Genomic DNA, 22,201 nt, shown 5'->3' on the forward strand with positions numbered 1-22,201 from the left:
GGAAAGCTGGACCAATCCGAACTAGAGATAATGTTATCTTGTGTTTAATTGTATCAAGTGAAAAATGTAAACAAACACTTCTCTGACACTGCAGAGTCTCCTGAACACAGACAGACAGTCAGAAAGCATTTCTGCTTATATTTCAAGATGGAAAAAAAACAGTTATGAATAAAATGCAAAGTCAGCTCTCAAAGCAAAAAAGTGTACTGTGGAAACTTGTAATTTCTAAATGAATAATAATACTTATGCACAAAAGCAAATATGAGAACCGTATGGTATATAAAAAGTAGAAAAACATGTTTTTATTGAATATTATGTCAGGGTTTTATACCGCTTTAAAGTGTACCATTTAAACTGGTCAGATTGTCAATATATGTTACATAATGAGTTAAAATACATGTCTGCTTTAGTAATTCAGTGCCAATTACCTCTGTTTAGTGTGCTCTTGTGTGGGCAACAGAAATATACATTCTTACCTATTAACTTACTGAATTGAGTTATTTCAATCAGAATTTAATGTCAACTTCAGTTGCAGCAACACTGAGACCTGTGTGAATGTGTGAGTGGCTATGTAGCGGAGCGCTTCTACCATATTGTCATTTACTGTCCTTGATTTTAATTGTGTTTTGATGTTGTGAGGAATACCTCTTGTGTGCCTCCCACATCATTCATCTGACATCAGATGAAAAAAAAAAATGTAACATTACCGATATTTTAATGTCCGTAATATCTCAGGTTCAAATGAATATGCGGTGGTGGAAAGTGGAGGTGTAGGTAGCAGGGAGGTAAGTGTTAGGAGTAAGTTATCGTTAGGCATAGTTAGAGGGGGTTATTGTGAGAATAGGATAAGATAAGGTAATAGTAGGATATTAGTAAAATTACAGATATTCTATTATCGGGGGCAGGCAATAGTAGAATATCGGTCATATTTCCAATATTCTAGTATCCCAATACAGCTGCCCTAATTTCCTCATTGCATTCTTAAATGTACTCCCCCCATGAGGAGATGGACCAGTCCAAAACCCGTCGGTAAGGTTTAGAGCTATCAGATTAATAGTACCTACTGTAAGTGACAGCTAAATAGGAACAAAATCATTTATGGAACATTTTTTCCTGGAACAAATGTACATTTTGTATGTATGTGTATACTTACAGTGAGGTGCGAAAGTTTGGGGCAACGTTGTCAATCATCATGATTTTCCTGTATAAAGCGTTGGTTGTTACGACAAAAAATGTCAGTTAAATATATCATATAGGAGACACACACAGGGATATTTGAGAAGTGAAAGTAAGTTTATTGGATTTACAGAAAGTGTGCAATAATTGTTTAAACAAAATTAGGCAGGTGCATAAATTTGGGCAACACAAAAAAGAAATGAAATAATTATTTAGTAGATCCTCCTTTTGCAGAAATTACAGCCTCTAAACGCTTCCTGTAGGTTACAATGAGAGTCTGGATTCTGGTTGAAGGTATTTTGGACCATTCCTCTTTACACAACATCTTTAGTTCATTCAAGTTTGGCTTCCGTGCATGGACCGCTCTCTTTAACTCACACCACAAATTTTCAAATATATTCAGGTCTGGGGACTGAGATGGCCATTCCAGAACGTTGTACTTGTTCCTCTGCATGAATGCCTTAGTGGATTTGGAAGGTCTTTGTCTTGTTGAAAGATCCAGCCCGACGCTGCTTCAGCTTTGTCACTGATTCCTGGACATTGGTCTCCAGAATCTGCTGTTACTGAGTGGAATCCACGTGTTCCTCAACATTGACAACATTTCCAGTGCCTGTACTGGCCACACAGCCCCACAATATGATGGAACCACCACCATATTTTACTGTAGGTAGCAGGTGTTTATCTTGGAATGTTGTGTTGTTTTTCCTCCATGCATAACGCCCCTTGTTATGCCCAAATAACTCCATTTTAGTTTCATCAGTCCACAGCACCTTATTTAAAAATGAAGCTGGCTTGTCCAAATGTGCTTTAGCATAACTCAAGCGGCTCTGTTTGTGCTGTGGGCGGAGAAAAGGCTTCCTCTGCATCACTTCACATACAGCATCTCCTTGTGTAAAGTGCGCCGAATGGTTGAACGATGCACAGTGACTCCATCTGCAGCAAGATGATGTTATAGGTCTTTGGTTCTGGTCTGTGGGTTGACTCTGACTGTTCTCACCATTCGTCGCTTCTGTTTATCTGAGATTTTTCTTGGTCTGCCAATTCAAGCCTTAACTTGAACTGAGCGTGTGGTCTTCCATTTCCTCAATATGTTCCTAACTGTTCAAACAGATAACTGGAATCTCTGAGACAGCTTTCTGTATCCTTCCCCCTAAACCATGATGGTGAAAAGTCTTTGTCTTCAGTTCATTTGAGAGTTGTTTTGAGACCCCCATGTTGCTACTCTTCAGAGAAAATTAAAAGAGGGGGGAAACTGACAATTGACCCCCCCCCCCCCCCCCCCCTTAAATACTCTTTCTTATAATTGGATTCACCTGTGTATGTAGGTCTGGGGTCACTGAGCTTCCCAAGCCAATTTGAGTTCCAATAATTAGTTCTAAAGGTTTTGGAATCAATAACATGACAATAGTGCCCAAATTTATACACCTGCCTAATTTTATTTAAACAATTATTGCGAACTTTCTCTAAATCAAATAAACTTCATTTCACTTCTCAAATATCCCTGTGTATGTCTCCTATATGATATATTTACCTGACATTTTTTGTCGTAACAACCAACGATTTATACAGGAAAATCATGGCGATTAACAAGGTTACCCAAACATTCGCACCCCACTGTATATTCTGCTCTAAAAGATGAGCAACAGCATAATAACCTTTAAAAAAAACATTTCTTTGTTACGGTTGATACAAATCCTGCAATAAATCTTCAGTGACTGGATAGTGTACTCTCTTGAGCACTTTGAGTCCAACAGACAAGACAAGACAAATAACATTTATATTGCGCTTTTCTCCTTGCGGACTCAAAGCGCCAGAGCAGAGCAGCAGCCACTAGGGTGCGCTCTATTGGCAGTAGCAGTGTAAGGGAGACTTGCCAAAGGTCTCCTACTGAATTAGTGCTGGCTTACTGAACAGGCAGAGCCGAGATTCGAACCCTGGTCTCCTGTGTCAGAGGCAGAGCCCTTAACCATTACACCATCAGCCAACAGGAGAAAAGCGCTATACAAATGTTAGGATTATTATAGGATTCAGTGTGTCTACTCCCTGCTTTCATGGAAGCAGACATAGGGTTACCATCCTGTGTTTACAAATTAGCTGCTCTGCCGAGGACTTAAGAGATTCCTGAGCTGACATAGCGGAGAGATCAAATTACACTTGTGATTAGTCACAAATGAGGGGGAATTAGACAGCCTGAACTCTCTAAATACATTCAGGGTGCTTTTCCTTTATGTTTTCCCTCTGTCCTGTGCAAGAGTTCAAGTCCATTTTAACCATATAGCTAACGGTAGAATGGCTGTTTGTATAGCTAGCCCTGCAGCCTTTGCGGACCATGTATAAATGTATGGTATAATCCCATTTCAGCATTGTGTTTGTTTTGTATCATATTTTTTGCATGTACCAAAAACTACATCTAACTACTGTATGTAGAGTAAACAAAGCTGGGTTAGGTAGTCTATGTAAAGGCAGTACACAGCTATGGCCAAGAATGAGTTGTGTGTGAATAAAGTGTAATCTGTAGTTTGCAACCCCCTCATTGCTAATGTCTTGTCTTCAGGCCCAGTTTGATCGCTACCTGGCAGCACCAGACAATCTACAGATGCCTCAGCTGAATTTCTTCCTCAGCGCTACAATAAAGTAAGTGACATTATTAAAAGGAACTTCAAGTGAAAGGGAGATGGAGGCTTCCATATTTATTTCCTTTTAACAAATACCAGTTGCCTGGTTGTCCTGTTGATCCTCTGCCTCTAATACTTTTAGCAGGAGACACCGAACAAGCATGATCCACATCCAGACTGGAGATAACAGTATCTTTGTTTACATTCCAATGTTGTTACATTTGCGTGTAAACAACTGAAAACACTCTCTGAGAAGCTCTCTGTGCTTCAAGCACACACACACAGTTCAAAAGAGCTCATTAGAAAATTTTAATATATAATTAAAAGCATCTGGAATAAAATGCAATGTCAGCTTTCAGGGCAAGATAAACTGTACTTTGGAAACTTGTAATTTGTACACAGATAATATTACTTGTCCACAAAAGCAAATATGATAACTGTATGAGTAATAAAAAGTAAGAAAATCATATTTTTATTGAAATGTTAAGTCAGAGTTTCAGACCACTTTAAAGTGGACCTAAAGTGTGAAAATAAATTCCATGCTGTCAGAGCAGTCCATAGACGTTATAATCGACAATCATGAGTAAATGTTTAAAAACTGACCTCTTGTTCCAGAAAATACAGGATTAGTTGTTTAGCCACATTTTCAACTAAAAACCGCCACAGCAAGTCTTCTAAGGCATTGTGCCATAGGAGGGTGGGAGGTACCGCACATCTTCGGCTATAAGTCAAGAAACTTCAGGTCTGACTCACTATGGCAAAACATAGCGGTCGCCTTATATCCGAGTCAGACCCAAATTTTGACTTATAGCCAGGGGTCGTGGGTGTCTCTCTCCTCTCTCCCCTCTGAAAACGTGCTGATGGAAAGTACTGTATTCCCCTCTCCACCCCCCCCCCCCCCCCTTCCCCTATAAACAGAGCTACCATGGCAAATATTCCTCTATTGACACCCCCCCCCCCCCCCGATTCGCTTCCCCCTAACTGCAGCAGAAGCTACCTGGGCGCTCTGTCCTTCGATCTCCTCGTCTCTCCAGCTCCCAGAGAGATGCAACAGGAGAAAACAAAAGGTAATAGCAGAGGAGGGGAAGAAAAGGGAAGGAGCAGGGAGGGAAAATATTGCTGTCAGTTAAACATGGGGATAATAATACAAACTACGATACTTACAACATATCACAGTAACAATCTGGTTACTGGAATGAGTGAGCCAATGTGCCTTACTGGACAGCAGCAGTAAACCTATTGAGATATAAAGACGTAGATTTTAAAAGCATTGTTCATTGAACAAGTACTTGTGTTTAGCAGCATTTCTCAGAGGCCTGAGAGCTCTAATCTGGAGCCGGGCATGATTGTACATGATTTCCTGAGGTCAGGTTCAGGTTTCACTGCTGTCATTAAGTATGAAAATTTGCTGCAAAATATAACCTTGACGTAGTCCACTCCCACTACATGACTCTTCACGCGCAGAGAATATACTACAGCACAAACCTGCGTAACGGATATTAATAATTACTCATAAGGTTGCTTTATTCCATGTTTTTTTTTATTATTTAAAAGGAAATTTTAGACACACTTATAAGCAGAACTACTGTATTTTTTCAGACTATTAGATGCACCTAGGTTTAGAGAACAAGAACTAGGGGGAAAAAATATATATACTAAACCTGGTGCCTCTATAGTGTAGGGGTGTCTTATGGATCGTCCCCCTTGTGCGTTCTTGTGTCCCCTGGAGTTGTCCTGTGTCATCCTCTCTCCCCTGTATCCTCTGGTGTCCCTGTATTCAGTGTCCCCATGTCCTTCGTTGTCCTCTGTCCCCCTTCCTATATCCCCCGCATCTGGACTACTGTGTCCATACTTACACTGCAGCCACACAGCTAGTGTTAATAGTACAACACTACCTGAGATGCATAATAAAGCCCTTTTTACCGTGTGCAGCCGCCTCTTGTTGTCCTTATGCCCTTTGCCCCCGTGCTGGGACTCCTGTGTCCATAATCAGGCTGCAGTCAATCACTTTGGTTGTACCATGCCTGATGCCTTTGTGCAGCATCGTCCTTGTCCCCGTGTTATACGTTCCAATGCCCGGGCTGCTTTGTCCTTACTCGCTGCAGCCACGCAGCTCCGATGAAAAGGAAGTAAGCAGATGTCATCTACCAATCAGGCAGGGGTCGCTACCCCAGAGCGCCAATCACTGCCGCTCCAGCTCCCTTCTTACCCGCATACGCAATTTGGAGGGCGGGACGGAGGCTCCATTACTGGAGCCAATCACCGTACTCCCCTTGGTCCCGCCGCGAGACGTTCGCCTCCTATTAAAAGAGGAGCAGAAGCAGTGAGCGGTAGTGATTGGTGTTCTGGGGCAACGCCCCCCCCCCCACCCTACCTGATTGGTAGATGGCTCCTGCTTACTTTGTTTCATCTGACTTGCGTGGCTGCAGCGAGTAAGGATACAGGAGTCCGGGACCGGGGATGTAGAACATGGGGACATCGGAGGACAGTGCACACATGGGAAAGTAGGCACAGTACAGTGATTGGCTGCTGCGCGAGTATAGACACAGGAATCAAGACGGGGACAATGAAGGACACTGCACACAGGGACAGAGGGGACACTACAAAGTGATTGGGTGCATCGTTAGCATAGACAAAGGATTCTGGACACGGGGGGCATAGGAAGAGGACATGCATAGGGGCTGGTCCAAAGTGCATCTTATAGTCTGAAAAATATGGTACTTAATCCTCAAACCGACTCTGCTTGAAATTCCAGTTAGAAAAAAGTAATTGTATACTTGGCTCTGAAATAAAGGTTGCTGAAAACAGTGCAGACAGGTACCTCCTGGCTGTGACCTCTTTGAGGTTTATAGGATACCTGAACACTAAATATATTTTAAGAAAAGGATGCCTACTGTATGCATAGGGAGTTGTGCAGAGGCTTACCACACCTCCCGTGCCCCAGTGTCACCTTCTATTCTCTGCCAGTTTGCCCTGTTCTGTATTGCTGGACAGCACAGTCAGTTGCCATGGACTTGGAACCAGCATGCAGATCAGGCGATGTCACGGCATGCTTTTTCCAAGCTAATGACGTAGAGAGTATTAAAGTAAACCACAGACCTGCAAATGTAAACATTTTTTACTTTCCCGGGGCTTCCTCCAGCCTCATAAGCTTGGATGCGTCCCTCGCCATCCTCCCTTCGTCCGCCATCACCCCCGGTAACTGGCTCGGTCAGGTCCAGTCTGGGTCTTTTGCACATGCGCAGTAGACCCGGACTGACGCAACTGAGACAGTTACCGGGGGTGATTGCCGAGGACGGCGAGGGATGCATCCGAGCTTATGGGCCTGGAGGAAGTCCCGGGAAAGTAAAAAATCTTTACATTTGCAGGTCTGTGGTTTCATTTAAGGAAAAAAAGATTGGGGTGACAGTCAAAAAAAAAGAAAAAATCTTCCATAAATTCCTCAGCATGGGTTTCAGATGATCTCTTGCTTATAGGGAATTTAAACTCTTATTGGTAATCACCACATTCCTGTACGTTTCATTCTGTCTTATCCATTTTTGTAGAAATCTTCAGCCTTGAATATGACAACTTCATAATACGAAACATAAAAAGTATTTTCAGTAAACCTCAACTGATACATTCAAAAGCATTCCTCACCCCCTCTCGTACTTGGAATTTACACATGCTCACCTTTATTCTTTCCAGCGTTGCTGCTCCTCGGTCTCCCGATTCTTTGTGCTTTTCTATACCATTTTCACCTTGTTTAAGTCACTTAGCAGATAAGATGCTCACTGAAAGTACTTTAGAAATTTTTTAACATTCAACAGGGAATTTGATTGCAAACGCCTCCACGCCAATATGAACTTTACTGAAAGATAGTAGTAGGAGAAGAAAAACAAATCAATACATTGCAAAGTGGAAAGTTACAAAATAGAAGATAGATCAAGACATGATTGATTATCGCCGTATAGTTTGTTCACGTTGTTTGATCCACTGTGAGCCTGCTGGTCATCCACTGTGAGCCTGCTGGTCATCCACTGTGAGCCTGCTGGTCATCCACTGTGAGCCTGCTGGTCATCCACTGTGAGCCTGCTGGTCATCCACTGTGAGCCTGCTGGTCATCCACTGTGAGCCTGCTGGTCATCCACTGTGAGCCTGCTGGTCATCCACTGTGAGCCTGCTGGTCATCCACTGTGAGCCTGCTAAGCCTAACTTTAAAAAAACAGCACTATACTCCACACTGTATACTTACCATAAACTTTGTATCAATGTTAAAATACAGTAATTAAAAACAAATTATATTTTTTTTCCGGTTGCTTGAGACTTCTGCTTAACTGAGTTCTGGATAACGGGTTTTACTGCATACATGCACAGAGGGAGATACTACTTGCTTGGCCGTTGGAAACAACTGTTAGGGCCTGTTTCCACTACACGCAGATTGGATGCAGAAAAACCCAATGAATGCCTATGGGAAAATCTGCATCCAAAAAATTGCGTTTAGTGGAAACAGGCCCATAGGCATTCATTGGAGTCATATTTTCTGCATCCATTCTGCATCCAATCTGCGTGTAGTGGAAACAGGCCCAATACCTTACCACAATGTAACTACCGTATATTCCCGGGGGATAAGACGACCCCCCAACTTTTCCAGTTAAAATATAGAGTTTGGGATATACTCGCTGTATAAGACTACCCCTCTTCCAACACACACCAAATTAAAAAAAAAAAATCATATACTGGTGCTATGTATGAACAGATACTGGGGCTGTACTGTATGTGGTACCCAGTATATAACACTATATAGGCGACTGACTGGTTAGATTGGTCAACTCTCCCTCTCCCTAAGTGGATTTGTCAGCTCTTCTTGTCTACCTGTTTATCAGAGCGGTATGGAAGAATAGATTGCGCTGTGCCCATGAAACACGCCTCTTTCACCCGTCTAGCCTGCCCTTGTATCCTATTTACTCTCTGCCTTTCAGATCTCGCACATGCACGCCTGCGGCACTTCACTACAGTCCTCAGCAGCGAGATCTGAGAGGCGGTAACAGGATAGGGCGTATCACCCGGCATCAATGTCACCCGGCGTATAAGACGTCCCCTGACTCTTCAGAAGATTTTCAAGGGTTAAAAAGTAGTCTTATACGCCAGAATATACAGTAAGTCTACTGTCCAGGCTATGGCCCAGACATCACACTGGGACGAATCCCATCGCAATATCAAACATACAGTCGTTCCTTTTGCTCTGTTCAAGAAAATCCCAATTCTGGGTTAAAATTCCTCTTTAAAGCAGAAGTAGAGTCTATCACAAGAGGCAATTAAAGACCTGTTTCCTTGCTCCCTATTGACTATATAGTTATCCTACCTATTTTTTTTACTGAAAGTAATGCTGTCTTTGTGGACACAGAAGCTAGTGTGGAAGCAGCCATGCTTTTTTATAATGTAATGTAATAAACACATAATCTGGAAACCCTATACCACTATTTTCTTGAAATGTACGACTTTATATCCATTTACTTTGTACACAGAAGCTCTCTGCTAAAAATAAAATCATCTTTATCTCCTGCAGTCAGGGATAAAACCACAATCTCTCAGCACTATAGTGAGCTTTTTATAGGGCTGTGGGTCGCACTGATAAGGCTCCTAGCAGAAATTAAAAGCAAACCTATTAACCCTTACCCAGGTATTTTCATTAAATATATGATGTTGTTCTTAGAACTTATAATAATGTAGCTAATCTGCTGAAGCAGAGAAGACATGTTGACAGGTTTACATTTCCTGATTTATCCAGTATATACAGCTAGTATACTGTATACACTTGAGTACCGGACGGTACAGAGAAGTACAGAAACATGCTACTTTTGTGGAAGAAAAAAAAAAAGCGGTGACTGCAGTCTTGTTGCAGCAGTTTATGTAGTAGACCGATAATTGACGATATCTGTACAATTTGAAATGCCAGCTGTTATTCAGAGATCAGTCTTCATAGTTGACATTTAGTTATTGCTCTGTTGCTGTATGCAGCTGACAGAAATATCAGACTAATAAGCTATTATTTTTCTACAGTGTTGGTGACAGCTCCGTTTCAAACGACTAATGTCTACGTTTGATTCCTCAAAGCCATAAAGAGCAACAAGTCCTAGCTTTCTCTATTACCGTAATCATTTGTTGTACCTCCAAGCTAGAAATGTGAGCCTTGTATGAGGGACAGAAGATAATTTTATACTGTAAACATTTGCATAGTTTTAGATACTTAGATCTTTTATTATGGTGTGTTCGTGTTTTAGGTCTTTGGCTAGGTCTTTTTCTACAGGAAGTTAGAAGGTTACATTGACATACAGGGTGGAAAAATGACATTTACTCTAAAGCATTCATGTCAGGAAAACCACCACACAGTGACTTATTGAGTCTGCATAGTACATTAGTTCAGGTGCATTTATAGAGAGGTCATCATTTTACTAAATATTTTGACACGTTAATGCAATCTTTCTGAACGCCAATCACTGTTTAAACGCAATCTTTATTCAGTCTTCATAAAAGAACCATAAATATTGTTCCATGTTAAGAAGTATCATAGAGCTTTACAATTACAAGAGAACAAAACATGCCGGTGCAGCAACGCACAGCATATCAAAGTTTATCTCCTTTCCCAAGCTCCCAGCTATGACTATAAAGGAAAAGTCTGCCAGAAGCACTGGAATGAGCAGACAGCTGTAGGTTGCCGAAGAGGGCCTTAAGATTTATACATTTGTGTGACATGTTTGTTTGTTTCTTTTTAAAGTATATATAGCTTAGTTAAAGGATACATTTGCGCTAAATTAAATTGGAAGCGTCTCTGGTACATTACTTACCTGGGGCTTACTTAATGCCCCGTTAGGGCCCGTTCACACTTATAATCACAGAACGCCGGCGATTACAGCCGGAGTTTTGCGGGAGTGATTTTCCCGCGATTAGCGCGGAAAAATCACTAGACACTGCGGTGGTTTTGGAGCAATCGCGATTAGCGTGCTTTGCACGCTAATCATGATCGCTAATCGTAGAACGCTCGTCGCTGGCAAACCGCTGCATGCAGCGCGGTTGCGGTTATCGCTAACCGCAACCGCGGCAGTGAGAACACTGCCACTCGCTACATTGTGTAGCGGTTTTTGCTAAACCGCTAGCGGTTTGCCGTGAGCGGGAATCACGCGATTCCCGCTCAGGTGAGAACGGGCCCTTAGGGCTGCTTGTCCCTCGCTGTCTCCCCGGGTGACTCCTGTCACCTTTGATTATCCCTGAAAAGGCTGAGTCGCGCTTCTTCGCCCATGCGCTTCCTGGGATCAGCCTGCACGTTAGTACTGCGCAAGTGCAGATCGCTCCCAAGGACAGGAGACCGCCCATGCATGATGGAGCATGGCTCGGCCAGGCTTTCGGGGGGAATCAAACATTCACCAGTGCCGTTTAGTGTTTTTTGGTACGTTTTGTAATAAGCATCAAACAGCATCAAAAAGTGACAGCGCTCCAGGCAGCAAACTGAAATGTTTACGTTTCAGTTTGCAGCCTGGAGCGATGTCACTTGTTTAAAGGGGTTCTTTCGCGAAAAAAGTAGGCAGTTAAAAAATGTGACAGATGACAGGTTTTGGGCCAGTCAATCTTTTTAAGGGGGATTCTCAGGGCTTTCTTTGTTTTCAACAGCATTTCCTGAACAGCAGTTTAACTGCCAAAATAGCAACATTCCAGCCGGCCTCCCTAATCACTTGCACACTATTATGTCAGTTAGATTTTGCAACTGTTGTTCAGGAAATGCTGTTGAAAACAAAGAAAGCCCTGAGAATCCCCCTTAAAAAGATGGACCGCCCCAAAACCTGTCATCTGTCACATTTTTTAACTGCCTACTTTTTTCGCGAAAGAACCCCTTTAATGTCTGTTTGGAGAAATGTGTATATCATTTATGATTAGCAGCACTAGGAAAATTATGTTTTTATGTTTAGACTAGTGGTAGGTCTTCCCTCCCGAGGGCCCCGTCATCGCCATGGGGAAGTCTAGTAGGGAATAATTTGTGCACATATTTTTTATACTGAAGCTAACTTCTTCCTTTGCTGTACCTGGTTTGAATGCATGTTGTGTAATATTGTCCATATTGTGGAGCTCTGCACATCTTTGCAAATAGCTAATTCGGGTACAGCCTCTGTCTGAAAGCGCTGCCAATTTATCCTGCTGTACATTTTGTAATACATGTTTATGCTTGCTTTTTATCAACTATAGTACAAATGGGATGGTTAAAAATATGAGCCCCATGTGAATCAGCTTTGAAAACACATCTGTGCAGTCAATTGGCTTCGTAACAACATCTGAACTCTACAGGATTCAGAGCCTTCCCTTAAAGGGACACTTAAGCCAGAAAAAAAATGAGTTGTACTCACCTGGGGCTTCTACCAGCCCCCTGCCGCAGTCCTGTGCCCTCGCAGCCATTTACTAATCCTCTGGTCCCCCGCTGGCAGTTTCGTTTTTGCCGACAGGCCTGTCAGGACTGGCCACGCGTAGCTTTTTCCGCATTCCCGACTGTAATTAGCGCTATTTGCGGGCCGCAACGCGTACAAAAATACGCGTTGCCGCATTACGAACGCATAGATATGCGGCAACGCGTATTTTTGTACGCGTTGCGGCCCGCAATAGCGCTAATTACAGTCAGGAATGCGGAAAAAGCTACGTGTGGCCAGTCCTGGCGGGCCTGTCGGCAAAAACGAAACTAGCTGGAAGCGGGGGACCAGAGGATTAGTGAGTTGCTGCGAGGGCACAGGACTGCTGCAGGGGGCTGGTAGAAGCCCCAGGTGAGTAAAACTCTTTTTATTTTTTCTGGCTTAATGTTCACTTTAAGTATTTACCTCCTTTTTTTTTTTTTTTTTTTTCTTTTACATTTATCCAGACAGCTCATGGTGAGCTAAAACCACCTGAAAGATATAAAGGGATTAACCCCCTTGGCGTTAAGTTTCTTTCCAGATTTTTGGGGTCTAGAAGCGGTGCAATTTTTTGCAGGCTTTTAGATCCTAAAACCTGGAAAAAATCATGCTGCTAGGGAGATCTGCAGCAGCTCAACATTCACTCACCTCCCTGGGATCCAGCGCTGCAGTTTTCCCACCGTCCTCTGGGTGGCGCAGTAGCCCTATAGTGAGATTTGCCGGCTGTCATCATGACAGACAGCGATCTCACCAGGAGGAAGCAGAGCCTCAGAGGAGAGGAAGAAGGACGGCCAACGTCGGGATCCTCCAGGAGGGAGGATTAAACGCCCATTGCGCGCTATACTCTGCAGTAACCTCCCGCCGGCTACCATGAGTTCAGCTCGGGGTTACTGCTCCTGGCATGTTTTTTCCACCCCGAGCCGAACTCATGATTACCGCTAAGGCGGTTAAAGAGACCAAAAAACACTTTATAAAAACCATGCTAAATGTAATTTTGTCTTCTTAATACAGAGTGATTTGCGATAATACTACTGTGAGCAACTCTGGTCTCCCATGATGCATCACCCCCAAATATGCAAATCATCTCTGTATGGCCTTGAAAGCAAGACTGCACGTGCAGAACTGCTGGTGTATAGTGAGCCTGTAGCCTATACATTTTTCTGAGCCACACCAATCCAACATGCATACAGCCTGTTTCTGACTTCTTGGTCCTCATCAGTGCATGAATTCAAGGGACTAAAGAGATGCTTTGCATATTTGGGAGTGATGCATCATGGGAAACTGCAGTTGCTCACTTGCAGCTGAATTATAGCAAATGTATTCTGTTTTAAGAAGGCAAAATTACATTTAACACGATAAACTGATCTTCCTGAGCTGTCCATTTCTGCAGCAGGGGCCTAGCTTAATAATTTTCAGGTCAAGTAATCAGATGGAACCTGAAATCATATTGACAGAGGCTGGAGGGCAAAACAAGATTTATTCCAAAATTCTGAACTGTAGACTTTAGGTGAAACAGAGTTAACATGTAACACCTCATTATGATATTAGCTAAACTGAAATCCGTTAACTGAAATGGTTTACTCTTTGAACCCTTCATTAAAGAGACGGATTAAACAAAACAGCATTGGCACCATAATGGGCTTATTAAGCTTGCAAAAAAACAACCTAGAGGCAGTCTAATTAACATGTATACAGTAGTGTGAAAGGTATTTGACTCTTTCCTAATGCCCTTTATTTGCAAATTTAAAACACTTTATTGTTCCTGTTTCCAAACAAAATTAATTTAACCCTTAAAACAACCATAGAAAACATAATACACTGTTTATGAAGGCTCATTTGATTTATTTAAAAAGTACTTTAACCCTCCCTAGCGGTATGGACAGATATGTCCGTCCATAAAAAACATGCTGTGAACAGTATAAACGTCCATACACATCAATACTCTCCTGCACTGTATACTAGACCCTTGCTTGACACATTCTGGCAAGTTACAGGAAAAAAAAAGTTTTAAAAATAAATTTTATCACTTTTTGCACAGAAATCCTGCAAAAATTGAACGCCAGGGAGGTTAATACATTTATCAACCATGTAAAAAAGTAAATGCCTCCAATCAACCACAGTAGTGAAGTCCTTTAACTACTGTGGTTGAATTTTAACAAGAGGGGTATGGAGGCTGCCATATTTATTTCCTTTTAAACAATTCCAGTTGCCTGGCAGTCCCGCTGATCTATTTGGCTGCAGTGGTGTCTGCATAACCCCAGATACAAGCATGCAGCTAATCTTGCCAGATCTGACAACGTCTGAAACACCTGATCTGGTGCATGCTTGTTCGGGGTCTATGGCTTAAAGTATTAGAGGCAGAGGATCAGCAGGACAGCCAAGCAAGTAGTATTACTTAAAGGGAAACAAATATGGCAGCCCCAATATCCCTCTCACTTCAGTTGGAAATATGTAGACTACACTCACTGTAGCTGGTTAGCTGACACCTCTACTGAATATAAACATTACATAAAGTGGATCTGTAGTGAAATGTTCCCATTTGATCCAACAGATTAGCTACATCATAAAACCTTCTGTGGACAAAAATATGTTTTAGAAAAAGTTATGTTTTGATGTGCACACTTTATTTTTTGGTAGGGGCCTAACACTCAGTGATGGGAAACCATGTGACCACGATGTTTCATAGAATCCTACTAATATAATAAATGGGAAAGTTCGGATGTTTGGATGTTTGTTACTCGATCACGCGAAAACGGCTGAACGGATTTGAATGAAATTTGGCACACACATAGTACATTACCTGGAATAAAGTATAGGATGCTTTTTATTTCCATAACCAAAAAAAGAGACAAATACAAATTTCACTGGAAAATGTAAACTGCAGCCATTCTTACACTGTTACACTGGAGGTGTGTTTAGCTTCTAAGGGTACAATGGTTAATTTGCATATATTCAGCAGTGATGCACTGGGAGACATGTCAAGCTCACTCCAACCTGAATTATCGCAAATTCTTTCTGTTTTAAGAAAGCAAACATTTGTTTTTCTTACACTGTTAATGGTAGGGTTCTCAAACTTTGCACAGTTGGTCATTGGGTGACTTGGATTGTTATTCAGAAAAGTGGTTGGAGCCTATAAAAGCCAATCAAAATTCACCTATTGTTTTTCAAGGGGGATATTTACATTTCTGCCATTCTTGCACTGTTAATGGCACAAGCCTCAAACCTGGTATAGTTGATCATTGGGTGACTGGGGTTCAATTTCAGAAAGGGGGTGGAGCCACAAATAGCCAATCAGATTTGTTTCATTCCAATGCAAATTATTGTTGCGTTGCCAAACACCGCAAAGCTCACAAACTTGGTAATTGAGTAATTGATTAATTGTGTGTTAGGGTTAGGAAAGTGGGCCCAGCCAACACCAGCCAAATACATAAGTGGGCAACGCAGGGTAATAAGTGGGCGGAGACAAATACAAATTTTACTGGGAAAATGTAAACAGCAGCCATTCTTACACTGTTAATGGCAGGGCTCTCAAACTTTGCACAGTTGGTTACTGGGTGACTGGGATTAATATTCAGAAAAGTGGGTGGAGCCTACAAAAAACAATAAAAAAATTACCTATTAATTTTTCAGGGGAATATTTCATTGCTGTCATTCTTGCACTGTTAATGGCACAAGCCTCAAACCTGGTACAGTTGATCATTGCGTGACTGGGGTTTAAATTTATATAAGGGGGTGGAGCCCCAAACAGCCAATCTGATTTGTTTCATTTTAATGCAGGTTATTGATGCCAAAGACTGCAATGCTCACAAACTTGGTCATTGAGTAATTGTGTGTTAGGGTTAGGAAAAGTGGGCGCAGCCAACATCAGCCAAATACATAATCGGGCAATGCTGGGTCATCAGTAGGCGGAGACAAATACAAATTTCACTGAGAAAATGTAAACTGCAGCAATTCTTACACTATTTATGGTAGGGTTCTCAAACTTTGCACAGTTGGTCACTGGGTGACTGCGATTAATATTCAGAAAAGTGGGTGGAGCCTACAAAAGCCAATCAAAATCCACCTATTAATCTTTAAGGGGAATATTTATTTGATTCCATTCTTGCACTGTTAATCACCTGTACCTGGTACAGTTGGCCATTGGGTGATTGGGGTTCAAATTCAGAAAAGGGGTGGAGCCACAGCCAATCAGATTTATTTTATTTCAATGCAAATTATTGATGCCAAAGACCGCAAAGCTCACAAACTTGGTCATTAAGTAATTTTGTGTTAGGGTTAGAAAAAGTGGGCGGAGCCAGCACCAGCCAAATACATACCTGGGCAATGCCGAGTCTTCAGTGGGTGGAGACAAACACAAATTTCACTGGGAAAATGTAAACTGCAGCCATTCCTACACTATTAATTGTAGGGTTCTAAAACTTTGCACAGTTGGTCACTGGGTGACTGGGATTAATATTCAGAAAAGTGGGTGGAGCCTACAAAAACCAATCACAATTCACCTATTGATTTTCAAGGCAAATATTTAATTGCTGCCATTTTGCACTGTTAATGGCACAAGCCTCAAACCTGGTACAGTTGATCATTGGGTGACTGTGGTTAAATATTTAGAAAAGGGGTGGGGCCACAAACAGCGAATCAGATGTGTTTCATTTCAATAAAAATGATTCATGCCAAAGACCACAAATCTCACAAACTTGGTCATTAACTATTGACAATTGTGTGTTAGGGTTAGAAAAAGTGGCCACAGCCAACAGCAGCCAAATACATACCCGGGAAACATTAGGACATCAGTGGGTGGAGAAAAATACAAATTTCACTGCCAGAATGTAAACTGCAGCCATTCTTACACTGTCTGTCAATGGCAGGGTTCTTAAACTTTGCACAGTTGGTCACTGGGTGACTGGGATTAATATTCAGAAAAGTGGGTGGAGCCTACACAAGCTAATCAAAATTCACCTATTGATTTTCAAAGGAGTGGAGCCACAGCCAATTAGATTTATTTCATTTCAATGCCAATTATTGATGTCAAAGACCGCAAAGCTCACAAACTAGGTCATCATTGAGTAATTGTGTGTTAGGATTAGAAAAAGTGGACAGCGCTAACACTAGCCAATTACATACCCGGGCAACGCCGGGCGACCAGCTAGTGTAATATATTATTCAGGATATCCATTTTTCTTGAATTATCAAAAACGTGTTTTTGGTTTTGGAGCTTTGCACACCTAGATTAGGGAATTTTCTGCCATTCTTTGCAATTCCTCTCAAGTTCAGACAGGTTGGGTGGGGGAGTGATGGTGGACAGCCATTTTCAGGGCTCTTCAGAGATATTTGGTAGGTTTCTTTCAAGTCAGGGCTTTGCTTGGTGACTCTATAACATTCACAGACTTGTCTCTAAACCACTCACTCCTGTGTAGTCGTCACTGTGTGCTTTGGTTGCATCCCCATGATTTTTCTTCTTACGTTGTCATAATTACGCGATTCAATTTGAAGCCAGCCCTGCGACGGATAGAGGGAGAATCCAAATGAACACTACAAACATTGCTAATTCTGTGACATGCTTATGAACCAGACTCAGAGCTGGCTTCCATTCTAGTGGTGATCTGGCAAACCCTGCTATTTTCTGTCATGCTTGTTTGCAATGCATATCTTGGATGAGACTTCAAGTGAAAACCAAGTGAAGAGTTAAATAAGTGTATCTATCATCCTACTACTAAAAATGACTTTTAGATATCCCACAATTTTATGTTATGCTTAAAAACTTTAAAAAAAAAAAAAGCATATTAATTGCTATGTCTCTGCTGAATGTAACAGTCTGTCTCTGTGTTTGAGTGCTCAAATGTATGAACTATTGACCTTTTCCATCTGTCATCTCCTGGCAGAACAAAACAAAAGTTTGCCTTCTTAAAACAGAAGGTCAATAAATATTTAGAGGTAGGGTCTGCACCAAATGCCTAGCTCGCAGTTACACTTGCCGTCCGCTCCCCAGGATGTGTAATCTCATAAACAGATCAATCGATGTAAGTAGTAGGTAACAGGTGAGGCATCAGTCCATGCAATTAAGGGTTTATTGTGGAATCCGCATACAGGACATAATACAGCGTGTAGGTACAAAGACCAGGGCCGGTCCACCCATGAGGCGGGGTGAAACAAATGCCTCAGGAGGCACTTCTGGGGGGGACACCCACCTGTCCGTGGGGGTGGGGGGGCCGAGCTGAAGAGGGTAGCAGGCAGGAAGGGGTTATTGGTCGGACCCCCTCCTCCCTCGCCTAGGTCCCCCGATCTGCGCTCTCCCTCCAGCTTTAAAAAGTTAAGTAGCAGCCGCTACTAGTAAGAGGCAACGGCCGGGGATCACTCATCTCTTCTGCGTTCCAGCGTGCGCTCCACTGTCGTCACTTCCTGCAATGCCGTCCACTTACAATACAGCTTGAGGAGGAGGGGAGATTTTTTTCTAAGTTTGCCTCGGGCGGCAAAATGTCTAGGGCCGGCCCTGACAAAGACACCATCCTTACAGCCGTTTTAACTGGAATCCTGCTTCCTCAGAGACCAAAGTGTACACTTTGGTCTCTGAGGAAGCGGGATTCCCATGAAACGTTTGTAAGTCCAGTGTCTTTGTACCTACACGCCGTGTTCTGCCCTGTATGCTGATTAAAAAAAACAACCTTTAATTGCATGGATTGATTCCTCACATGCCATCTACTACTTACATTAAACCAGAAGGTATTTGTGATAATTCAGGTTGGAATGAGCATATGATGTTTCCCACGATGCGTCACTGCTGAATATGAACATCTTCATTTGTTGACCCTGTAACATCATATGCTTACTCCAACCTGAATTATCACAAATACCTTCTTTTAAGAAGGCAAACTTTTGTTTAGCTTAACTTTTTAGTAAGAGGGTTTTCTTGGTGTCCTTCACACACTCCTAGGAGTTCTGGTTCACCATGAGCTTGCTGGGTTGTCTGTAACTCTTGGCAGAGAACTGGGCTTCCTAGATCAAAGTATTTTATTCCTGTAATTCTTTATCAGTGAGGGACGCTATAGTCCAACTGGGTCCTGACTGGAGAAAAACTGTCAGTTGCTTAGCAGAATATTAACTCTTACAGGCAGAGAAAGTAGAGAAGCATTGCAGCATATTTATTTGTGTGCTTGGCACTTTACATGCACATGTCCATCTCATCATGTCAAATGTCACTTAAGGTTCCCTTTAAACTGGCACTCTTATCACTACAGGGCAAGAATGCTTTCACATTACTTTCACCTTGGCCACTATACCACTGAGGAGAACACAACGCAACGCAAATACCAGAGTGTGACATTTTCATGACCCTTTTCACTCCTTGTCGGTGCTGAATCCGTGTTCCACAAACAAAAGGCTCTTAATCACAACAATTTTTGCAGCTTTGTATACATATTCCCTTTTCACTATTGTTTAGCTTTATGGTTAGTGGTAATTTGTAAAGCGTGGTCTATTAACCTCTCACCCTTTCACAACTTTCCTTTGCATATAATTCAATAATCTGGTATGTACGGTATTTCCTTATTTCATTTATTTTTATATTCTTCCTTTTAAACTGAAGGTCATCATCCTATAGCACACTGCAGGCATCGCTTCCTCGTTACTCTTTCAAATACAGTTCAGCTCTGTATTCTGCCTGACATGAATCGGCCTTCAAATCCTATCTGATAGTAAATAGTGCTATTCTGTGTAAAAAGCATTTTTCAATATAAACTTGTTATGCTAGGTGTGGAATTTAAACAAAAATATGTCTCAACAAGCTTATATTTTTCTAACAGGAAAACATACATTATATATAGAATGGGCAGAATTGACACGGATTCCCCTGCTCTGTGACAAAGCGGCGTGACAGCCGCGATACCGGTGGAGCAGTGTTCTGGCTTTGTGTCTAATCTCACCAAAGACCCCCGTTTACCAGAATGTTTCTTTGCTCTCATGTTTTTATGGGTTTTCTCATTATATTTGCAATGGTTTTCTTCTCACATCCCAAAAACATACATGGTCTGGGGCTGGGGTAGAACTATTGCATTGTGAACTTATTTAGTTCACTACCTGCACACTGCAGTCTCTCGAATAAGTGTTGCAAAATCTTCAATGGCAGTAGATGCACAAAATTGCTAGCTGTCACACTTTAGGAGCCTTGGCTGGCTGCTGCGGCATTCAAATGAGTAAAAAAAAATTCACACACATGCACATTTTTTATACATCCCTAGCCAGAGATGGGGTCCAACTTCTTATTTATCAGGTGGATATGCAGTAGCTGAGCATCAGGATGGTGGGTGATAAAACATTTGACAGCACCGTGCAAGTGTAGTGTGCCAAGTGTGAGCTTGGTGGCTCTAACCCAGAATAATACCAGCCCATGTGGTCTATAACATTACTAGGTACTAAAGGGGGCAGCAGGTTTATACCCCTGCACATGTGGGGTTAGTCCCTTGGTTTTCTTATGGTAGCATCTGGAAGCCTTTTTTTAGTACTTTACGTGCTTTGGATGTCAACAGGTAAAAGGGGATACTTATGACCCACCTACCTAAGGATTAAAGCAACACTATTGATTAACATGTTTTTTTTCAAGTAAGATAGGAATAGTTTGGGAAGTGCTGTTAAGTACAGGTGTATACTTTTAAATGTGTATCTCTTTGTTTACTGTTATCAAATTCTTTTCACACTTACTGATGGCATCTGAGGCAAAATCTGATGGGACTACTCATTTATGAAGGGACGGGGTATTCCCTCTCACTGCATCTGTTAGCCCTGTGAGTGAGAGAAAGCTCTCACTGCCTGTCTCTGACTGAGCTGTCTGCAGAGAGCAGAGGAAATGTAACTTGTTTGTAATTGTATGTGAAACCTGACACCCCTTTTCATATGCAGTCTGACATGCAAAGAACAGTGTAATCTTGAAGCAAACCTTTGCAAATGAAACATTCCAACACAACTAAAATATGCACACAATGAATTACAGCTTTTGCCTCTGATATTTAACATGAAAAGTAGGAAAACGTTTACACAGCTACTTAGATATTATTTGTACATTGTCATTTTAGAACACTTGATAGTGTTGATAGTGTTCCTTTAAGTAAAAAACAAAATGTAAAATATTTTATTTGAAATTAATGCAGTAAACAAATTTTATCAAAAGCATATAAAAATAGAAAACCATTTTCTTTTCTTTTTTTCCACCTGTGGTGTTTTTTCTTGTGATCTGTCTACCTCGGTCTTCTTTAAACCTTCCCTGAGCCTTCAAAAAAATTTCTGTCCACAAAACTGATCAGGAACTCTTTTGGTGCCTCCTTTAAATTTCTTGCCAAGGCTTCCTATTGGCTCTTTTGTATGGACCATATACAATTTAATGAAAAATCTAAAATAAGGGAAATAAAATTTGGAATTTAATGATGAGCATTCCTGTTGGTAATGCTGACTTTTGACCAATTGCTTTGCAGGATGTAATACCTAATTTCTCTTTGCTCTCTTTTTCTCACCTTTTTAGAGAACAGATAATAAAGCAGTCAACGGAATTGGTCTGCAGAGCTTACAGTGAACTTTATGAAGCAGTCCTGGATCCTGCCAATGGTTACAAAGACCCAACAAGCATTTTACATAGATCTCCAGAGCAAGTCCAGAATCTTCTCTCATAATTATCAGTCTCTTCAGTTATGGCGGTTATTTTTTAATTTCAATAAAATCTTTTTTTCTATCCCTTAGATAGTTGTGTTTACATTTAATTGTATGATTCTGATTTTGGACAGTTTGATATTTGGGACACACTTTTTTTTCAGGTAGTGGTGTAGACAATTCACATCAGAACATTGAACTACAAGGTCACAAGACCTGTGTGTGTGTGGTTGTATGTTGTCATAACATCAACATTTTTATTATGTTGGCAATGTCACATTGCTAAGGCCTGGTGCACACCAGAGGAGTTTTCCTGAGCGTTTTGAGTTTTTAAATCTGCTGCTAATGTTATCCTATGTGTCTGTGCAC

The 22,201-nt window shown here is 41.6% G+C and overlaps 1 protein-coding gene across 1 annotated transcript in view; it reads left to right on the plus strand.

Moving 5' to 3' along the window:
• The window catches only part of COG6 (component of oligomeric golgi complex 6), a 162,589-nt gene extending 140,668 nt beyond the window's left edge, over positions 1–21,921 (plus strand). The window contains exons 18-19 of the mRNA XM_068265035.1: positions 3,731–3,810; positions 21,708–21,921. Of these exons, the coding sequence (XP_068121136.1) occupies positions 3,731–3,810; positions 21,708–21,855 (228 nt within the window). The 3' untranslated portion in view covers positions 21,856–21,921. The remainder of the gene's footprint in view (positions 1–3,730; positions 3,811–21,707) is intronic.
• The last annotated feature ends 280 nt before the right edge of the window (positions 21,922–22,201 follow it).

This window comes from Hyperolius riggenbachi, chromosome 2 (assembly GCF_040937935.1).
Source record: "Hyperolius riggenbachi isolate aHypRig1 chromosome 2, aHypRig1.pri, whole genome shotgun sequence".
In the NCBI taxonomy this organism is placed as follows: domain Eukaryota; kingdom Metazoa; phylum Chordata; class Amphibia; order Anura; family Hyperoliidae; genus Hyperolius; species Hyperolius riggenbachi.